General features: G+C 38.9%; 2 protein-coding genes across 3 annotated transcripts; one reads left to right on the forward strand and one right to left on the reverse strand.

The window, feature by feature from the left end:
* The first annotated feature begins 55 nt into the window (after positions 1-55).
* Positions 56-5,144, forward strand: gnat1 (guanine nucleotide binding protein (G protein), alpha transducing activity polypeptide 1). The gene is made up of 8 exons (XM_027000654.3): positions 56-264; positions 1,708-1,750; positions 1,926-2,067; positions 2,213-2,370; positions 2,477-2,605; positions 2,998-3,127; positions 3,302-3,455; positions 3,765-5,144. The coding sequence occupies exons 1-8, from the start codon at positions 159-161 to the stop codon at positions 3,953-3,955; spliced, it is 1,053 nt and encodes a 350-aa protein (XP_026856455.1). The 5' UTR covers positions 56-158; the 3' UTR covers positions 3,956-5,144.
* A 642-nt stretch (positions 5,145-5,786) lies between these two features.
* edem1 (ER degradation enhancer, mannosidase alpha-like 1) lies at positions 5,787-16,767 on the reverse strand. Of its 2 annotated transcripts, none has more exons than XM_027000702.3 (12): positions 16,140-16,767; positions 15,555-15,627; positions 15,079-15,182; positions 12,541-12,712; positions 11,976-12,159; positions 11,712-11,886; positions 11,327-11,447; positions 10,697-10,867; positions 10,453-10,526; positions 10,224-10,320; positions 8,650-8,811; positions 5,787-8,152 (listed from the first exon to the last, which is right to left on the reverse strand). In XM_027000702.3, the coding sequence occupies exons 1-12, from the start codon at positions 16,601-16,603 to the stop codon at positions 8,063-8,065; spliced, it is 1,887 nt and encodes a 628-aa protein (XP_026856503.2). In that variant the 5' UTR covers positions 16,604-16,767; the 3' UTR covers positions 5,787-8,062. The 2 variants fall into 2 exon arrangements, with proteins under 2 accessions (XP_026856503.2, XP_081573221.1); XM_081717095.1 differs by having other exon boundaries at positions 8,052-8,192.
* Positions 16,768-16,808: the final 41 nt, after the last annotated feature.

Here is a 16,808-nt window from a genome sequence, read left to right on the forward strand (position 1 = left end):
AAATCCAAAATCCCCTAAGACTCGAAAAAACTGACCAACCCACCTTAGCTGTATGGAAAGCAGTTGGAGCAAGAACTGCATAGTTGGTAACACCTGGTGGGCCTTGAGGCAAGCGAGTGGTCATAGTACTATTGAGTGACCCCTGATCTAGAGTTGATATGGGGGCTGGGGCGAGTGCTGAAGAGAAACACTCCAGAGAGCTGGAGAAGAAACTGAAGGAAGATGCAGATAAGGATGCCAGGACCGTCAAACTGCTGCTACTGGGTAAAGATCATAGAGCCCATGAGTGTGCCTTGATTACATCCATAGCTTTAAACAGTAAAAGGCTAAGTTCATGGTTAGAGATAAACTCGATTGCAAATAACCTGGTTATGTTACAGACCTACTGAATGATGGGGTAACTGAAAACATTCCTTCATAGTGTGCCATTTATAGAAATAACATGCAATTTATGTATTCTAAATATTAACTTAAATGTAGGATATATCTCAAATGGCACAAAAGAAAAATAATCATATATTCAAATTCCTCATACAATAGTGCTTCAAGAAAGATGTAGAAGACTTTTGAAAACAAACACAATTATTTCTTGATATTCAAAGTTAATACAGTGAAGATTTAAGCTGCTCAATACATAAACACATTTAGCACAAATAAATCACATTAAATACTCTAGGCATTCAAATTAAGACATACATATTTGTATTTGACATATTTTAATAACTATACTGAGTTGGACTTTGTTGTCTTAGATCTAGGTCAGGGATAAGGAACTTGACAGAACACAGTCTTCACACACATCATCTTTGTGAGGCTTACGACTGAAATAATGATCCTCGAAGCCTCTTATTGTGATCCTCCTAGATATTCATACAAGATAGGAGAACAGTTTCAAAAGAACATTCCAAACATATTCTGCAAGGAGAGGAAAAGAGAAGAAATGAGACAGGAGGAGACTGATGAGGATAGGGAATTAAATTCTTGGAGGTGGAACGATACCATTTTTTTAGTGTAGATTTTGCTGCTCGTTGTTTATTGATTGCATTCTGGTGTATCTGAGGTCCATTAAAATGATCTCCACACCAGCAGCCCCATTTTACATTTGGATGAATCTTTTGTTCTTTACCAGATCTCTGAGACCTAAAGCAATGTATAACTCATTCAGACAAGTCTTGTTAGAACTTGAAACTTGAGCAGCATAGATGTGTAATGCAAGTTTTGTTTTGCTTCATAAAAGGTCAGTTAGTCTTGCTGTTGTGTATTGAAATATTCCACACTTCAGTTTACATAGTTCAAACATTCAATAGCCTAAAATTAACAATGTTAACTTTGACTAATTTAATCACATTTAAGTGAACTGAGTCAGACTCTTGGTAGTAACTTGGTAGTCATTTTACAGTGGTGATTTCACCATTAAAATGATATCAAATTTGCTGGTCTTGAACTTTTAACAATTACTGATTGAATGTATTCCATAATACAGATCTCTACAAAAATCCTTCATCAGATCAATGAAGTGGGTTGTAAACTTATAATTTATTTGATCCAATGATGTCACCTAGTGGTAATAATTTGTGTTATCTGCTAAAAACATTTAACATGTCTGTATAAATCAAAATATATCAAAACAATGGATAGATTCAATTACATTGTTTATTAAGTTTAATAAATCCTAGTTGCTTAATTCCTTTGTATTATATATTTTAGGTGCTGGTGAATCAGGAAAAAGCACTATTGTCAAACAAATGAAGTAAGTGTTCAGGAAATGTGAAAAAAAAAGTTGTGTGCATTTGGTTAGTACTAATAAAATACTGCCACTAGTAACATTTATCAAGGTGCCATTTTACCATGGAATTGTTTCATAATAATGGTAAACTTATTTCAAATCTTCATAGCTAATCTAAGTTAATTGTTTCCTACTAAAGAATTATCCACAAAGATGGTTACTCCCTAGAAGAGTGCTTGGAGTTTATTGCCATCATCTACAGCAATACTTTGCAGTCAATTATGGCTATTGTGAAGGCTATGAACACTCTGAACATTACCTATGGAGAAGCAGCCCAACAGGTACCGACACTGACATGGTTTCAAAGAGTTCTTAGAATGGTCTGTTTAACATTTCTTCATTAAGATAATGCACAGTTAGTCACTTTAACATGGATCACAAAAGCCACCACTAAAATCATTGTAGTGTATGGTTTGCTTTTTGTAGGACAATGCCAGGAAGCTGATGCACTTGGCTGACACCATCGAAGAGGGCACCATGCCAAAGGAGTTGTCTGACATCATTCTTCAGCTGTGGAAAGACACTGGCATTCAGGCATGCTTCGAAAGAGCTTCAGAATACCAGCTGAACGACTCTGCTGGATAGTATGTTCTAGTAACAGTGACAAAACTTGACCAATTAAATCTTAAATAGTCTTTGAGCATGAAGGCACAGCTGATCAACACTCAGATTGATGGCCTTTTCCTTTAGCTATCTGAATGACCTAGAGAGGCTGATCCAGCCTGGTTATGTCCCCACTGAGCAAGATGTGCTACGATCACGAGTGAAGACGACTGGTATCATTGAGACGCAATTCTCCTTCAAGGACCTCAACTTCAGGTCATCCAACAAAAAAACATAGATGCACAACCTTAAAACAGTCATATATGGATCTGATTCATCAACAAGAATTGCAGTTCCACATTATTTATTATATTTGCTATTAATCATTAAAAATACTTCAAAATACTTTAGAAGATTAGCATATATAACATTTTAAAGCAGCATTCCATGTGTCTAACACTGTTAATAGATGGTGGAATCCAGTTGACTTCCTTTGCCAAAACCTGACCAACTTCCTCTAGCTCTTATTTATTATTTGCAATATTAGCTTTACTCCTGGACTGAATAGCCACATTAAATTAGCTATAAAGCTGGATTAGCCAATACACAGAAAACAGCACTGTCCACAGAGCATGTCCAAAACAAGCATATTCAGTTCTCTTGTGTAGGATGTTTGATGTGGGAGGTCAGCGCTCAGAGAGGAAGAAGTGGATCCATTGTTTTGAAGGTGTCACCTGCATCATCTTCATTGCAGCCCTCAGTGCATATGACATGGTGCTGGTAGAGGATGATGAAGTGGTGAGACTGCATAATCATTAGCAAAAACTTACCTGATGTTCAACACACTATCCTAAGCTTCACGAGGCCACCATCAGATTTGTTCTCTTTAGTTGCAGCACAGTTACTCATAGCTTCATGTAGCACTCCAAACCACAACTCTGGTCAGCCATTCTCTTCATTTGTCTCTTCAAGAACCGAATGCATGAGAGTCTACACCTGTTCAACAGTATCTGCAACCACCGCTACTTTGCCACCACCTCCATTGTACTCTTCCTCAACAAGAAAGATGTGTTCCTCGAGAAGATCAAGAAGGCCCATTTGAGCATGTGCTTCCCTGAATATGACGGTAAGGCTGGAAAACTACCAACAAATACAGTATATCATAAATCTACATCTCACCAACAGAAAAGACAAGAAAAGAAATAACCTCCTCCATGTATCCTAAGTGATGAGTAAGACCTATCTGAAAACAAAACAAAATTATCAGAACTTCTTAAATGATTTAACATGTTTTCAATTGGCACTGAATTTATGGTAAGCTTGATGTTGATCTATGTTTGCAGCCATCCTACATCTTTTGTGTCATGCAAGAAAAGGTGAAATTGATTAATAAAATGTAAGCATGTTCTAAAATTGCAATGCAATTACCTCCAAGGTCCAAACACCTATGAGGATGCTGGTAATTACATCAAGGTGCAGTTCCTGGATCTGAACATGCGACGAGATATCAAGGAAATCTACTCGCACATGACCTGTGCTACGGACACAGAGAATGTCAAATTTGTGTTCGATGCTGTGACAGACATCATCATCAAGGAAAACCTCAAGGACTGCGGTCTCTTCTAAACATATACACTTGTCAGAAGCGGTAAAAATGTATGTGCTTTTAAGTAATGGTAAATATTCTCTACTTATAGTATTCAGTATGTATACCTCATTTTAAAAATGTCATGCCTTTAAAACAAATTAAACAAACTAAATTATCTATGCATTGAATTGCAACCTAGATAACACATGTCCTGGAAAGGTAAAATAGCATGATAGGGGAACAGTGGTAGGTCAGTGGTTAAGGTGCTTGACTTGTAATCAGAAGGTTGCAGTTTCAAGCCCCCTAACTGCCAAACCTGAGCAAAGCCCTTAATCCTCAATTGCTCAAGTGATACTCAGTCATAATTGTAAGTTGCTTTGGATAAAAGTGTCAGGTAAATATAGGAATAATGTCATCAAAATCCTTTTTTGGTAGGCTTGGAGCAACAAGTCAATCAACATTACCCCAGATTCTTACCCCTTTTCTACATTCTTTCTCCAACGCAAATAAAATATTGTCCATGACACACGCATGCACACACGCACACACACACACACACAGTCGGAATTCTAAAATCACAAGGTCACTGAGATCATACTGCTGCCCAGATGTAAGAGAGAAGGATCCCTGAAAGTGGAATAGAGCTAAATGCTTTTGGTAATTTCATTTCCTATGCCACCTTCGAGATGCTGCACAGTAAAAGGTGTCCTTTAGTGTATGATTGTGGTGGAATATAGATGTATCAGCATTTTGCCAGCTGCTCACTGAGACAGCAGCTTTTGAACAGTTTCTTTCAGCTATCAAGGGCTTAGACTATGTGGTTAGGCATTTGGCTATTGTAGTTTCTGGCAGTGGACTGCCATAGCTGCTCATTAAAATAAAATTGACATTGTAAACCCCCTGTATGTGCTCTTCAACAAAAAAGCAAGCGTTAAAAATGACAGCTACATATCAGGTCATATATCATAGCTGTTACGATTTGTGTTCATACTTAAATGCATGATCCTTTTTCAATAAGTGTTCAGTGTGAGGTCCATGAACCAGACTGTCACAAAAAGATTCACTGTTTTAATAAAAGTTACAAAATTATATTTGATGAAATTGTTTCGCTTACAGAACTATCACAATTTAAACTAAAGAGGCTGAATTTGTAACAATAAAAATATTCATTTCATAAAACAATTATTTTGCCTTGTAAATATACTAATAAAGCTTCTATAGACACTAGCAACACTTGCATTTTTTTAAATTTTATGCATGTTCCAGTCGATCAGAACAGAAACCTATTACACACACACACACACACACACACACACACACACACACACACACACACACATATATATATATGCATGCTTGGGTATTTAGAACTTGTTCCTGTTCTGCCATGATTAGTGCTTCTGTGCTATCTTTCAACCCAGCCTTTTCTAACCATTGGTAGAATTTCTCCATATCACCCACTTCTACTATTTTCTGGTGGTACATACCATACAGGGGTTTATCCTCCCATGATGGTCATTATTCTTCCACATTTCCATCCTTCCCACATATGCATATGCAGAGGAGTTTCCACATCCTCCGCATATACCCCCTCACACTGGGGTTGCCTGTGTAGTAGCATAGTAGTAACAGTATTCTAGTCTCCACTCTTGTCCATGAGTGTCTTGTATTTGTTCCAGTAGTCCACTTTTCATCAGATTGCCCTGGTCCCCCAGCATCTGACAGAGACCTTGTTGACCTGGGCAATGTCCAAGCCAGTGTGAAATTCTTGTTTTGAATTCTCATTGTTAATGTGGTAGTCAGATAGCATTACATACTGCATATATGAATGACTGTATCCTTTAATAAAAACCAGCTAGGTCAAAGAAGTTGAAGAAACTGACAGTTTATTGTTCATAACATCTTTATACATAATGTCACATATTATTTTGATCTTCAAATATTTGTGCAACAAGAGCTCTCTTCAACAGAGTTGGTCTTAAGAATGCACAGACAGTTGGTTTGCACTACTCACTTATTACTTCAGACACATGTTAGAATTAGGCCTACATCAGAAATATTTTCTATGATCATCCCTGAGTCTCCTCTTTAAAGTCAAAGATAAAGAATGTCAAAAGGAATTCAGAGGAATTGTTAAAACAAGTTTTTTTTGTTTTTTTTTTAACCATGCATGTCATTTAAAATGAAGTTGAGAAATTAATCATTTGATCACATTACACTATTCCAATTCTAACTCTAAAAGTAGGCAGCACTGAATTTTCCATATTTGATGTTGCAGCTTCAGGGTAGTAGTCACTGAAGTAATTGAATTTTGTTAATGTAATTAATAAAACTCTAGGTTATATGGCAATTTCAAGATCGCACATGCAATCTAGACTATATATATTTTTAAATCACTTAAAACATGACAGGTAATCCTCAGCACTTTTAGAATGGCCCTGGAATCACTATAAATAAGTCAACAAGATAATCAACCACTCAAATCAGACCAAAATAAAAATCAAAGATAAATATTAGGCCCAAAAAACAATCTTTAATATTATAGAATCTGAATTCTCTGCAAAAATGTTGATCGATAGTCCCTTAACACCTTCACAATCCCTTTTAATGGCTTTGTGTAAAAAATCAATCATACATCAGTATGAAAATTATGTCAACAAGAACTTGGAAGTTGTCACACACAACTGCCATGTTTCGTGTCTCAAACACAGACTTCACTTCAATATTTAAGAAATATAATCATATGGCTATTGTTTTGACAAACAGTATGAATATGACATGAGAAAAAAAATAATCAAGTTGATCCTGAGGTCTATCTACAGATTCCTAGTTATATAAGGCACAGACTGGCCCCAGGAATGCATCTACTGCACAACCATTAACGAGTGCTTTATGGGATTTAAGGAGAAAATAATAATAATGCAAAGTGATCTGTCTGCAACGTTTGAAGCTTGTTTAATTTTAGAATCTGCCTGATTTCAATATAAAACATATACTAGATAGTAGTAAGATAAGCAAAAAATAAAAATTAAAAAATTAAAAATCGATAATTAAAAAAGTTGCCACCATAATTACACTCAGGCACCTGCATAGACGAGGGAACATTTGAGAAGCTTGTTTGGCCTGTGGCTGTGTAGCTCAAACCAAGCTGCAAAGTACCAGAGCAAACACAGAATTACCAAGTATTGCCAAGAGAATGAACATTTTGTAAACAATTTGTGAAGTCTGTGTTCCTGGAAGGCATATGGTACAAAAGAGTAGGAAGAGTTTAACAGGAAGCTCGGGTTAATCTAGATCCTTACATGGAAGCAGAAGATAGGCCTACTCAACAATTATGCAGAGCCCTTTGTAACTATAAAAAATGGCACTGAAACAAAAAAATGTGTAAAACATAGAACTACATAGTGTGAATGATGCCCTCTTTAATTAAAAAGAAGGGAAAAACCCAACCCAACCAAATCCTTGGATACCCAGAAGCACATTCTTGCTTCATCGCAGCTCCTGCAATAGCTACACCAAGTCTTCAGTGTTTTTGATTGCCTGGCAAAAGTGTACTGCCTGGGGATCACAAAAGACTGGACTGGAAACATGACCCTAAAGCACCAGCCAGTCAGCCCTGAATGGGAGTTGGACAGTAGAGAACTTTTTGCTGAAAACACATCCACACCTGATAACACTGGATTACACTCAGAGAAGTGTTACTTATAGGAATAATCTACAAAAATGCTAAAGTGATTAACAGTAGATTAAACCCAGAGACTCAGACCTTTACAAGCATTTATTTACTACTAAACATACTAGCTGTGTTATTTTGGTGATAAAAATTTCTTTAGGACTCACGTCACCTCCCCTGAACTTTTGGCTTGTAATACAAACCTGTCCTGAATGCAGCAGCAACACGAGATGACTGGAATAACCATAGAATAAAACAAAACAAAACAAAAAACAAAACAAAACAAAACAACACAACAAAGCATGCTTTGTTAAACAATTCTTATGAGGTTCAATGGCCAAAAAAACCTTATTGTACAAACAATAACAAAAAATAAGTCTAAAAATGTTCTCAGTTAGGAGAGCCACACTGCTGAACCCCTTCCAGGGGGTTTAGCGTTGAAGCCTCTTGGCCTTTGGGGGCAGTGCTGAGCTCAGGAAAGGCCCACCATGTGGTCAATTTGTCTCATATATGCACTCTTCAAAGGAAGCGCGAAGCGTCGCTCCTCAGGGATCCGTTCACACTACAAGAGATGTACGTAAAGACATAATCTAGGACTGGGCCTAGAATTATAAAAATACAACTCTAGAAAATTTGTTTTCTTGTCAGCTAATGAAAATTGTGTTACTGGATTATAACATTTTCTTAACACCATTAAGTGGTGCACATATGCTCTCAGCCATCTAGGGCCAGTTTCACAAACCCAGGTTAAGCCTAAACCTAAATCAGTGGGGGGGAGGGGGGTATCTAGTGGGGATTCACCACACAAACTGCAATTTAATCCACGAAATTCTTGTCTAGGAAACTGATTCTAAGAGCACATCTAAGAGTACATCAGGCCTGTATTCTTCACAGGTGCTGGTAGTTTAAGCAATGATAAAATGTGCAAAGAAACAAGAGAGATACAGATAGAGGCACATCACAACATGTCTATTACTTGAAATTGTGTTCACGGCATAATGAGTAAAACTGTACACTAGGCTACAGGTTTAACAGTTAACCTTAGATTTGTATTCTCACATTGCTGATGTTGGCTGGAGGGTCCTTGCTGGCCTCCTTCCAAGGTGCCTGCTCCTCCCAGGTTTTCTCCCTGAAGCGCAGGTCTATGGGCACTATGTGGCCCTCAGTGGTGAAAATGTACCTGCTCCCGGACTTGTGCAGGGGGTTGTCCTCATCAAAGAGCTGCAACAGAGCAACAAAAGCCAGCCAGGGGATATGAACATGCAGCCTTCACATCGAACTAAAACATATGACCCACAAATGACTGAGTTACAAGCCAAGATAGTAAAATTGTTGACTGGTCTGTTCCCCAGGTCTATGTTGTATAAGAGGGATTGTTGCAGAAAATTACACCTCAACAAATGTTGCATCTTTTACTTCTCCTATAATGTTCACTCACATTTCTAGAACTGTAGGAACATAGTAATGCATTAATGCTTCAGGTACTATTGGTGCTATTGTCCAAACACACATGCACAGAAAAGCATGAGCTAATGCATCCACTCCAACTTTTAGTTTAAATATTGACAGGGAGAGCAGCAGAGGATACAGATGTGAAACATGAATGCCATTTTAAATGCTGACCAGGGGGTATTCCACAAAGCAGGATTTCTGTGCAGCCATGTACATTAAGCTCATAGTGGATGATTGTGCAATACAAGACAGTCTTGTGGGGGGGGGGGGGGTGTGTAAAAAACTCCAACATCAATCTATTCATATAGGCTACGTTACATATTATTGATTACTACAAGACATGTTTTTATCCAACTCTGGTCTGATGACTCTGATCATTATGGCTGCAGAGACTCTCACAGCAGTGTACGGGCTAACATGCTATTTTGAATGGTTCCATATATATGTTAGCTAAATAATAGGAAATTAAATTGAGGATTTTCTGATTTTCTAGTACATACTCCTCTAATTTTTCATTGAAGGCTAGGATTTTCAGTTAGGTACACCACGATGTTTCTCACCATTAGTAGTTAGCTGCTTAGAGGAGCATGTACGTAGACAGTGACCTTTCACTAATAATGCTGCAGCCCCTGCTTCAGAAAATCCTCAATTTCATTTCTTGTTATTTGGATAACATACATTAAAGAACCATTTAAAATAATTCAGTGGCCAAATTAATCTTTAAATCAGAAAGGAAAAAGTGTAGTGTGTAGTGTCTACTGTACGTGTAGTTTCTGAGGTATGCCTGGTAGCAGCCTGTAAAACACACAATACTTTTGTCAACTCAATTTTTACTGTATTTTAAGGATTGCTGTGTTGTATTTTGGAATCCCAATTGTAATTAAAGGTTATTCTTAATTATTTTTTTATTCTTAATTGTTTTTTTGGGGGGAGGGATATTTATTAATACCTTCACACATTAAATATTTTCACATTTTGAACCCTGCTTCTATATTTTTGTACATTTTGTAAATGGTATATTGTAATATATATTTATTTTTTTTACATGTGATTTTGGAGTACTAAACAACATTAAGTAGTGGTGAACCTATTATGTGTGTGTTAAACAAAAAGTCTATTTAACAAAGATATACTGAGTTTCTGTGAAGTGGTGAAGCAGTTTGTGGGAGGCAAGCACACACCAGGTAAAGGTATTTGCAGGTCTCACTGAGGAAGAAACTCTCCATGCGGTCCTCCTTGGACTTATCCACCACGTGATGGAGTGTGGCATAGCCACACCTGTAGAGAGTAGTCTAGCAATTAACAGCCATGCAGATGTACACCTAGAAGATATCTAGATCATAATGAAAAGAGGGTTCCAGGATGCCCCGTGACCTGTAACATGAACCTGAAATATAGCAAGCTGCCTACTTGACTTTGGTATCCTTTTCAATGCTCTGAAGGATGTGCATGCCAACATGAAGATAGAAGGGATTCTTGGTGGCCTGTGAAAAATAATAAGAAAATCCAGCACGATTTTCAAAAGCTTAGGCTCTGACCTTGTCATTTGCATCCCATGAATTATACACTCAGGAGGCAACTCCCAGAAGTCTGTCACAGAGAGAGCACCATGGGCAGAGAGTGAGAGAGAGAGAACGCAAATGAGTATCTGCACCTGATAGAGCAGGTATGTGGACTCCACTAGCTCGGGTCTTAAAGGGTAGAAGTGCACATCTGGGGCCTGTAGTTGCCAGTTGTACCTTTCTGGAAGTGCCCCAAAGCGCCTCCAGATTGCATAGTAGAAGGCATGCAGACAAATGGCATTCTCCACATCTCCAATCAAAACCTGAGAAAATGGGGCGAGAAAAAAGTGGATGACTAGATATGGGGCCAGCTCTCGTTTAGTGAATTAGAAAAACAAAGGCAAAAGCAATTGCAGGAGCTATGTTTACAGTTGACTTGAAAATAAGTGCGTAGAAAACAGAAGTTCTGGGAAACTGAGAAATTGTGGTCATTTGCATTTTGCACTCACATAGGAAACAGCACACCCAAAAGACAGTCCACATTGTTGCCCTAACCTAGAGACCAGATATTTAAATGTTCTCAATAGCCTGCCTCAGACATTTTAGGAAATGGGGTAAAGCAAAAAATATGGACTGTTTGGTTGGCCCTGGGACTAGAAACATTGGTGTACAGGACTGCAAACAATGTTCACTGTCAGATTAGTGTAACTAGTGTGAGTGGGCTCAAAGCAAGCGAGATGTGGAATGGAGGATATGCCCAAACCCTGTACAATATGACATACCTGTAGGCCAGGAAAGAATGCCTGAAGAGAGTCAATCCAGGTGTTCATGATCTGTCCATTAAACATGTTCACATTTACATAGAGGGGAGGATCCCCTTCTCCTTCATTACAAGCCTCTCTCCTGTAGAAACAAACACACGCATGTACGCACACACATGCACGCACACAGCTACAGGTATAATTTTCATCTTTTCTAACAATAGGAGCACCTGTTTATTAGGATTCCTAAGACTTTAATGACAAAACACATTCAAGCATGTCTGATTCTCAACCTAGAGTGTACTGTTGTACTGTTATGGAAACTATTAGCAGGCAGTCCTACATGCCTCTCAAAGACCTCGTGTCCTAATGGCCCATATGCACAAGCACACACAGAAGCACACACCCTCTCCTCAGGTGGCTCTGAATGCTCTTGTAAGCTGCTATGAACATCCGGTAGTCCTCCTTCTCCCCGAACAGGATGTAAGACTTGAGCAGGTACTCATAGAAAGAGTCCATCCCTGCACCCAGTCCGCTCTGTTTGCCCACCCACTGGCCCGTCTGGATGTTCACCACGTTCCCTGAAATGGAGGTGGAACGCAGCTCGAAACATGAGCAGTCTTTGTGTACTATACACTGAAAAGAGTACAAGTGGGGGAGGGGGCTTTACCCAGCAGCCCTGTTTCATTGCTCCTCAGGCTCCACAGGGCCCGAACAGCTCGCCGGGCCACCCACTCGAAGGTGGAGTCGCCGATTAGGCGGCTCAAGATGCCGAATTCGACAAGCAGAGAGCCCGCCCCCGCTGTGCAGGTCTCGTTGATGCTGTCAGGAGGCACTCCACTCTTTAGGTTGACCTGCACACAGCATGTGTAAAGCAGAGCGAGCCAGGGGAATCGTGTTTTAAAAAAAGCAGGTTGGCTGGAGGAAAAAGAAATAACAGACCGAATACCACCGAACAAGATAATTATGTTTAAAAACAGTTGCTCATGTCACAAACTTCTCCATAGGTAAAATTAAATAGTAAGAGAAAGCATTGCTAATAAGCATTAGTATAATGTTACTTTGAATATATACTACACAGTACATAATATTTCAGTCAAGATACTGTAAGGGCCAATAACCAAGTCTAAAATGAGAAAGAAATTAAAAATAAAAGAGACAGATAAAAATGAAGACCAGAAGTAACAGACACAGGGTATATAACTACAACAGGGGATATTAAGAGAGTGCCTGACCCTAGGGTAGGGGATGCCAGTGCTTGTGTTCTCAAAGGCAGGCAGTAGTCGCACGGCCAGGTCGTGGGCCAGTCGCAGCAGTTCATCATCATAACCTTCCAAGCCCACGTCTCCAAAGGGGTGCCGAGGGTCAGTCAGGAGAATGTGGGCCGAGATGAGGCTGCCTAGGATTCTGGGAAATGGTGAGACAGGAAGACAAGCCAATAGGAGGCCTTTAAGGCTGGGGAGTGATTAATTTGGTCAGTTCTTAAACCCAGTCCCCATTCAGGTCTAACTGCAAAGTGGTAGACAAGAGTTTTGTACTTAAAGTGTACCAAGAGTAATTAAAATTTACCGAGAGCAATAACTTTCATAGTATGACCACAAAACTGTGCTGAGTAAAATATATGCCACCCTGGTTGCTTTAACTGTGGTTGACTGCTCCTGGAAATCAAAAGGTAACTGCCCAGTAATATCCCTTTAGCACCAAGCTTAAGACCAGAGCTAAATAAAAGTTGACTATGTTGAACTACAAGTAAACAAAACTCACATCCACTTTTAATGACATACAGTGACTGCCATGTCCCTTTTTAATAATGCTGAATGCCCATTTAAAAAGGTTAGGCAGTTATTATCCCAGGTCCCATTGCAAATTTCTATGTCCTGGTAACAACAAGATTTGTCTCGCTGATGCAAAAAGGATCACATAGATTAAACACAGGTCAGTGGTATAAAAGTGGTAAAAGATGCTTCGCATGGAGGAGATACCAAGACATGGCCACAAGGAAATCTGGACCCAGCAGCTTTACCAGTATCTGCTCCTTTGTGTGAGGAGGAACAGGAGGAACACTGATAGAAACCTACAAAATTACCTCTAATGGGCTACTGTGTTATATCTGTCAGGAACAGACTCCATGAGGGTTGCATGAGGGCCCGACATCCTCTAGTGGGACCTGTACTCACAGCTCAGAACTGTGCACCTCGACTGGCATTCGCCAACACCAGAACTGGCATACAGTGAAGTGGTCTGAAATCCAACTGAGAGCTTCTGTGTCATTATGCATCAGTGCATCTGACACCACCAGGTAGTGCCATAGACTGTCCAGCAGCTCACTGATGCCCTGTCTAGCAGGTCTGGGAGGAGATTCACCATGACACCATCCAACGTCTCATCAGTAGCAGGTGCAGACATTGCCAGGAGTGCATACAGGCACGTGTGGGTTTTACACAATACTGATTCACATTATGAGTTGCCATGATGAAATTCACGCAATTTATGGCAGCCTGTGGTGTCAGATTTTTACTTGAATATTTTTGAATACAGCCCTCAATGGGTTGATGATTTTGGTGTCCACTGACTATTATGTAATTTTGTTCTCAAAAAAGGACAATGAATGCATTGTCTGTATACACATACAATTTTGCAAGTGGAAATGTATCTACTGGCTAACTCCTGTTGGTAAAGCAGACAGGACTGACAATGGATTTTACCAATAACTTGCAAAGAAGCTAACAAGCTAGCTACCTAGCAAATGGCAAACATCATTTGTATGCTTTAGTTAGTAATAACATTAGTAACATTAGTAGCTAGTTAGGTAATTTGCTTCACCTAACTTCACAATGTTATGCCCAAATATGTAGTCAGAATTACAAAAAAAGCTTTCAGAAAATGGATTGATTATGTTTTAGTAAAAGATAATAGCCCACGAGGAACCATGTTTACAGCAGGTTTCAGCAAGTAAAACAGAATTGATGTATAGGTTGGAATGACATTTACATGAGAAAATAAGATCAGCTCTCATCTGGTCACAATGGGGATACATTTTAGTGAAAAGTGTAAACTTTGGGATGCAGCCAAAGTAAATCCAGATACAATCTGGATATGAAACATGTTAATGCCAGGTGTAAACAAGCTACATGTAAATGGCAAAGCCTCATATGAGGACAGCAGATAAACATTTTAGACATAACATCTCAATGGATCTAGTGAGCTTTCCAAAGTGGCAGCTAATCTCACAACCTCAAGCATGTGGGGGGAGATCGTACAAGTTTAAAATAACAGAGCAGTAACTGTCTAAATACTCAGGTTTTAGTGTTTCACAGTGTCATCTTTTATTTAGTTTCACAGTGAAATTGCATTTGGTTGATTGCACAAATCACATGAGATGTTTTGAATAGGAAATAAGTGACATCCTAATATGTGCAGAGTTAATTTATTTTCTGTAAGATTTTTAAATTCCAGTATCCTTGTATTAGGATGTGGGGAATGAACAAAGGTGTGTGAAACTTCACATGGGTAAGCTCCTGTAATTGGTTAGTGTTTTGATGTACATCCAAATTAACCTTTTTTTCCCTAGTGCTACCTTAATTGAAGTCAAAAGGTAACACATGAAGCCATGATTGTAGTTTTGCTTTATATGCACAGGAACAGCCATAGCGGGCCACAAAACCCTGCGACTTCATTCTATATATAGGACTCTTGTCTGCCTGAGACACAGTGGATCTTGTAAAGAAAGGTATACAAGGGATCCAGGGGACACAGTACAATGGATGCTGTACCTGATGTTGGCCTCAAACACTTGTACGGTAGAATCCTTGTCAAAGGAGACAGTGTCAATCACCAGCCTGACAGCCCGATGGAATTCAGACACATTGCCAAGCACCTGCAGAGCCAGGAAAACAACAATTGTGTGCATTTAAGTTTGAAGCAAACTTCCTGGACTAAAAAGGTTTAAATGTAGGATTGATTTATAGATTCGAACTCAATCAGCAATCCCATGTGTCCTCACTTGATTTGGTTAATTTATTTGGGCAGAGTCTCAATGATCAAAACAAACCACACTGAAAGTGTAACGTAAATACTTAAGGTCTTTATACAACGATGCATTCATTGTGAATTTTATTTGCCAGGAACTCTACTCCAAGATCAACAGCATTTCAGTAAATATTTCCTAGATCTATCATTTCCTTACATGCTAAGACAATAAACTCTAGGCATATGTGGCCAATACGTCGTACTTTAATAGTCTACTTACCAACAAAGTATCAAGAGTGTCAATAAGCGTCAAGGAATAGTTGCCAAGGACATCGTTGATGTTGATGTTTGATCTGGAATTAATATATTAAATGCAAGTGAAATGTTTGAATATGCTAATAACTGGTAGATTTGATTTCTCGGGCTATAACAAGCAACTATCCTAACTCTCTGAAAGTTACACAAAATTTTCTTCTCTCTTTGAAACTAGCTAGCTACTAACACACATTTCGAGATCTGCCGATCATTGTCATTCAAGACCCTGCTTCTTTGTCTCTGCGTTCAGTCCATAATACCATAATTTTGGCTATTATATTCCTCTCTATAAAAACCTCATATTTGCTCACACCTCATCAATAATTCAATGCACTGTGGTTATGTAGATTGTGCATAGCATCTAGCTAGCTAAAGCAATAAAGCATCACAACCACTTTCACAAGGCAGCTATTGATTCACAGATGAATGAAGCTAGCTGTGACAAACTCTTGAGGTGTGTTACTAATATAAGTAGCTAAGGAATTAGCTAGCTACCCAGATATCCTAGCTAGGTTAGCTTGCTAGTTAGCTATCTTAGAAAGTAACTTACGGGTTCAGAACGTCTGGTCCTCTACCTTCACAATCAATAGGGTTAAGTTCGTCCTCGGGAAATGCGTATTTCATGTAGTTGTCATATCCAAAATAGAACATGTCTTTCGCCATTCCCCTCATCTTAATTTTAAGAGCATCGGAAAAGGAACTATATTTCCTATCGTATTCGTCTCTGCTAGTCTTAAAGAAGCTGAGGTATGACTTCTTTGGTATATTTTCACTGATTTTTGAGCAAGTCTTTTCTTGGTGGTCTCGATTATCGTACACATTCTGGGACCAGGCGTTAGTTCGAGACGTTGCCATGTCTCCATTCTTGAGAAGTTCGATTTTGTGCAAGTTAAAACTGAATTTAATTGGGAAGTTAAATCCCCAGCTAGGTCCCAGTCCAAACGCGAGCCAGAGAACACAACTCAGGGCCACCCTTAACACAAGAAGACCCACTACTATTGACCTCCATTGCATCTTTGCTTGCTAACGGCCTTAAAAGTCATAATTCAAGTGGACGCAGTTTTTCGATTTATCGACCCTCAAATTGTTATCTAGCTAGCTAGCCTACTTTTCTTTAATTATTTCTGTTTCACATAGCTAACTACAGTTCCTGTCAACAAACCAAGCCTTTCTTTGGTCTCATTTCTGATTGGTACACTGTTACTGTCGTCATTAAGGA

Source organism: Electrophorus electricus, chromosome 7, assembly GCF_041902795.1.
Source record: "Electrophorus electricus isolate QZ-2024a chromosome 7, ASM4190279v1, whole genome shotgun sequence".
Taxonomy (NCBI): domain Eukaryota; kingdom Metazoa; phylum Chordata; class Actinopteri; order Gymnotiformes; family Gymnotidae; genus Electrophorus; species Electrophorus electricus.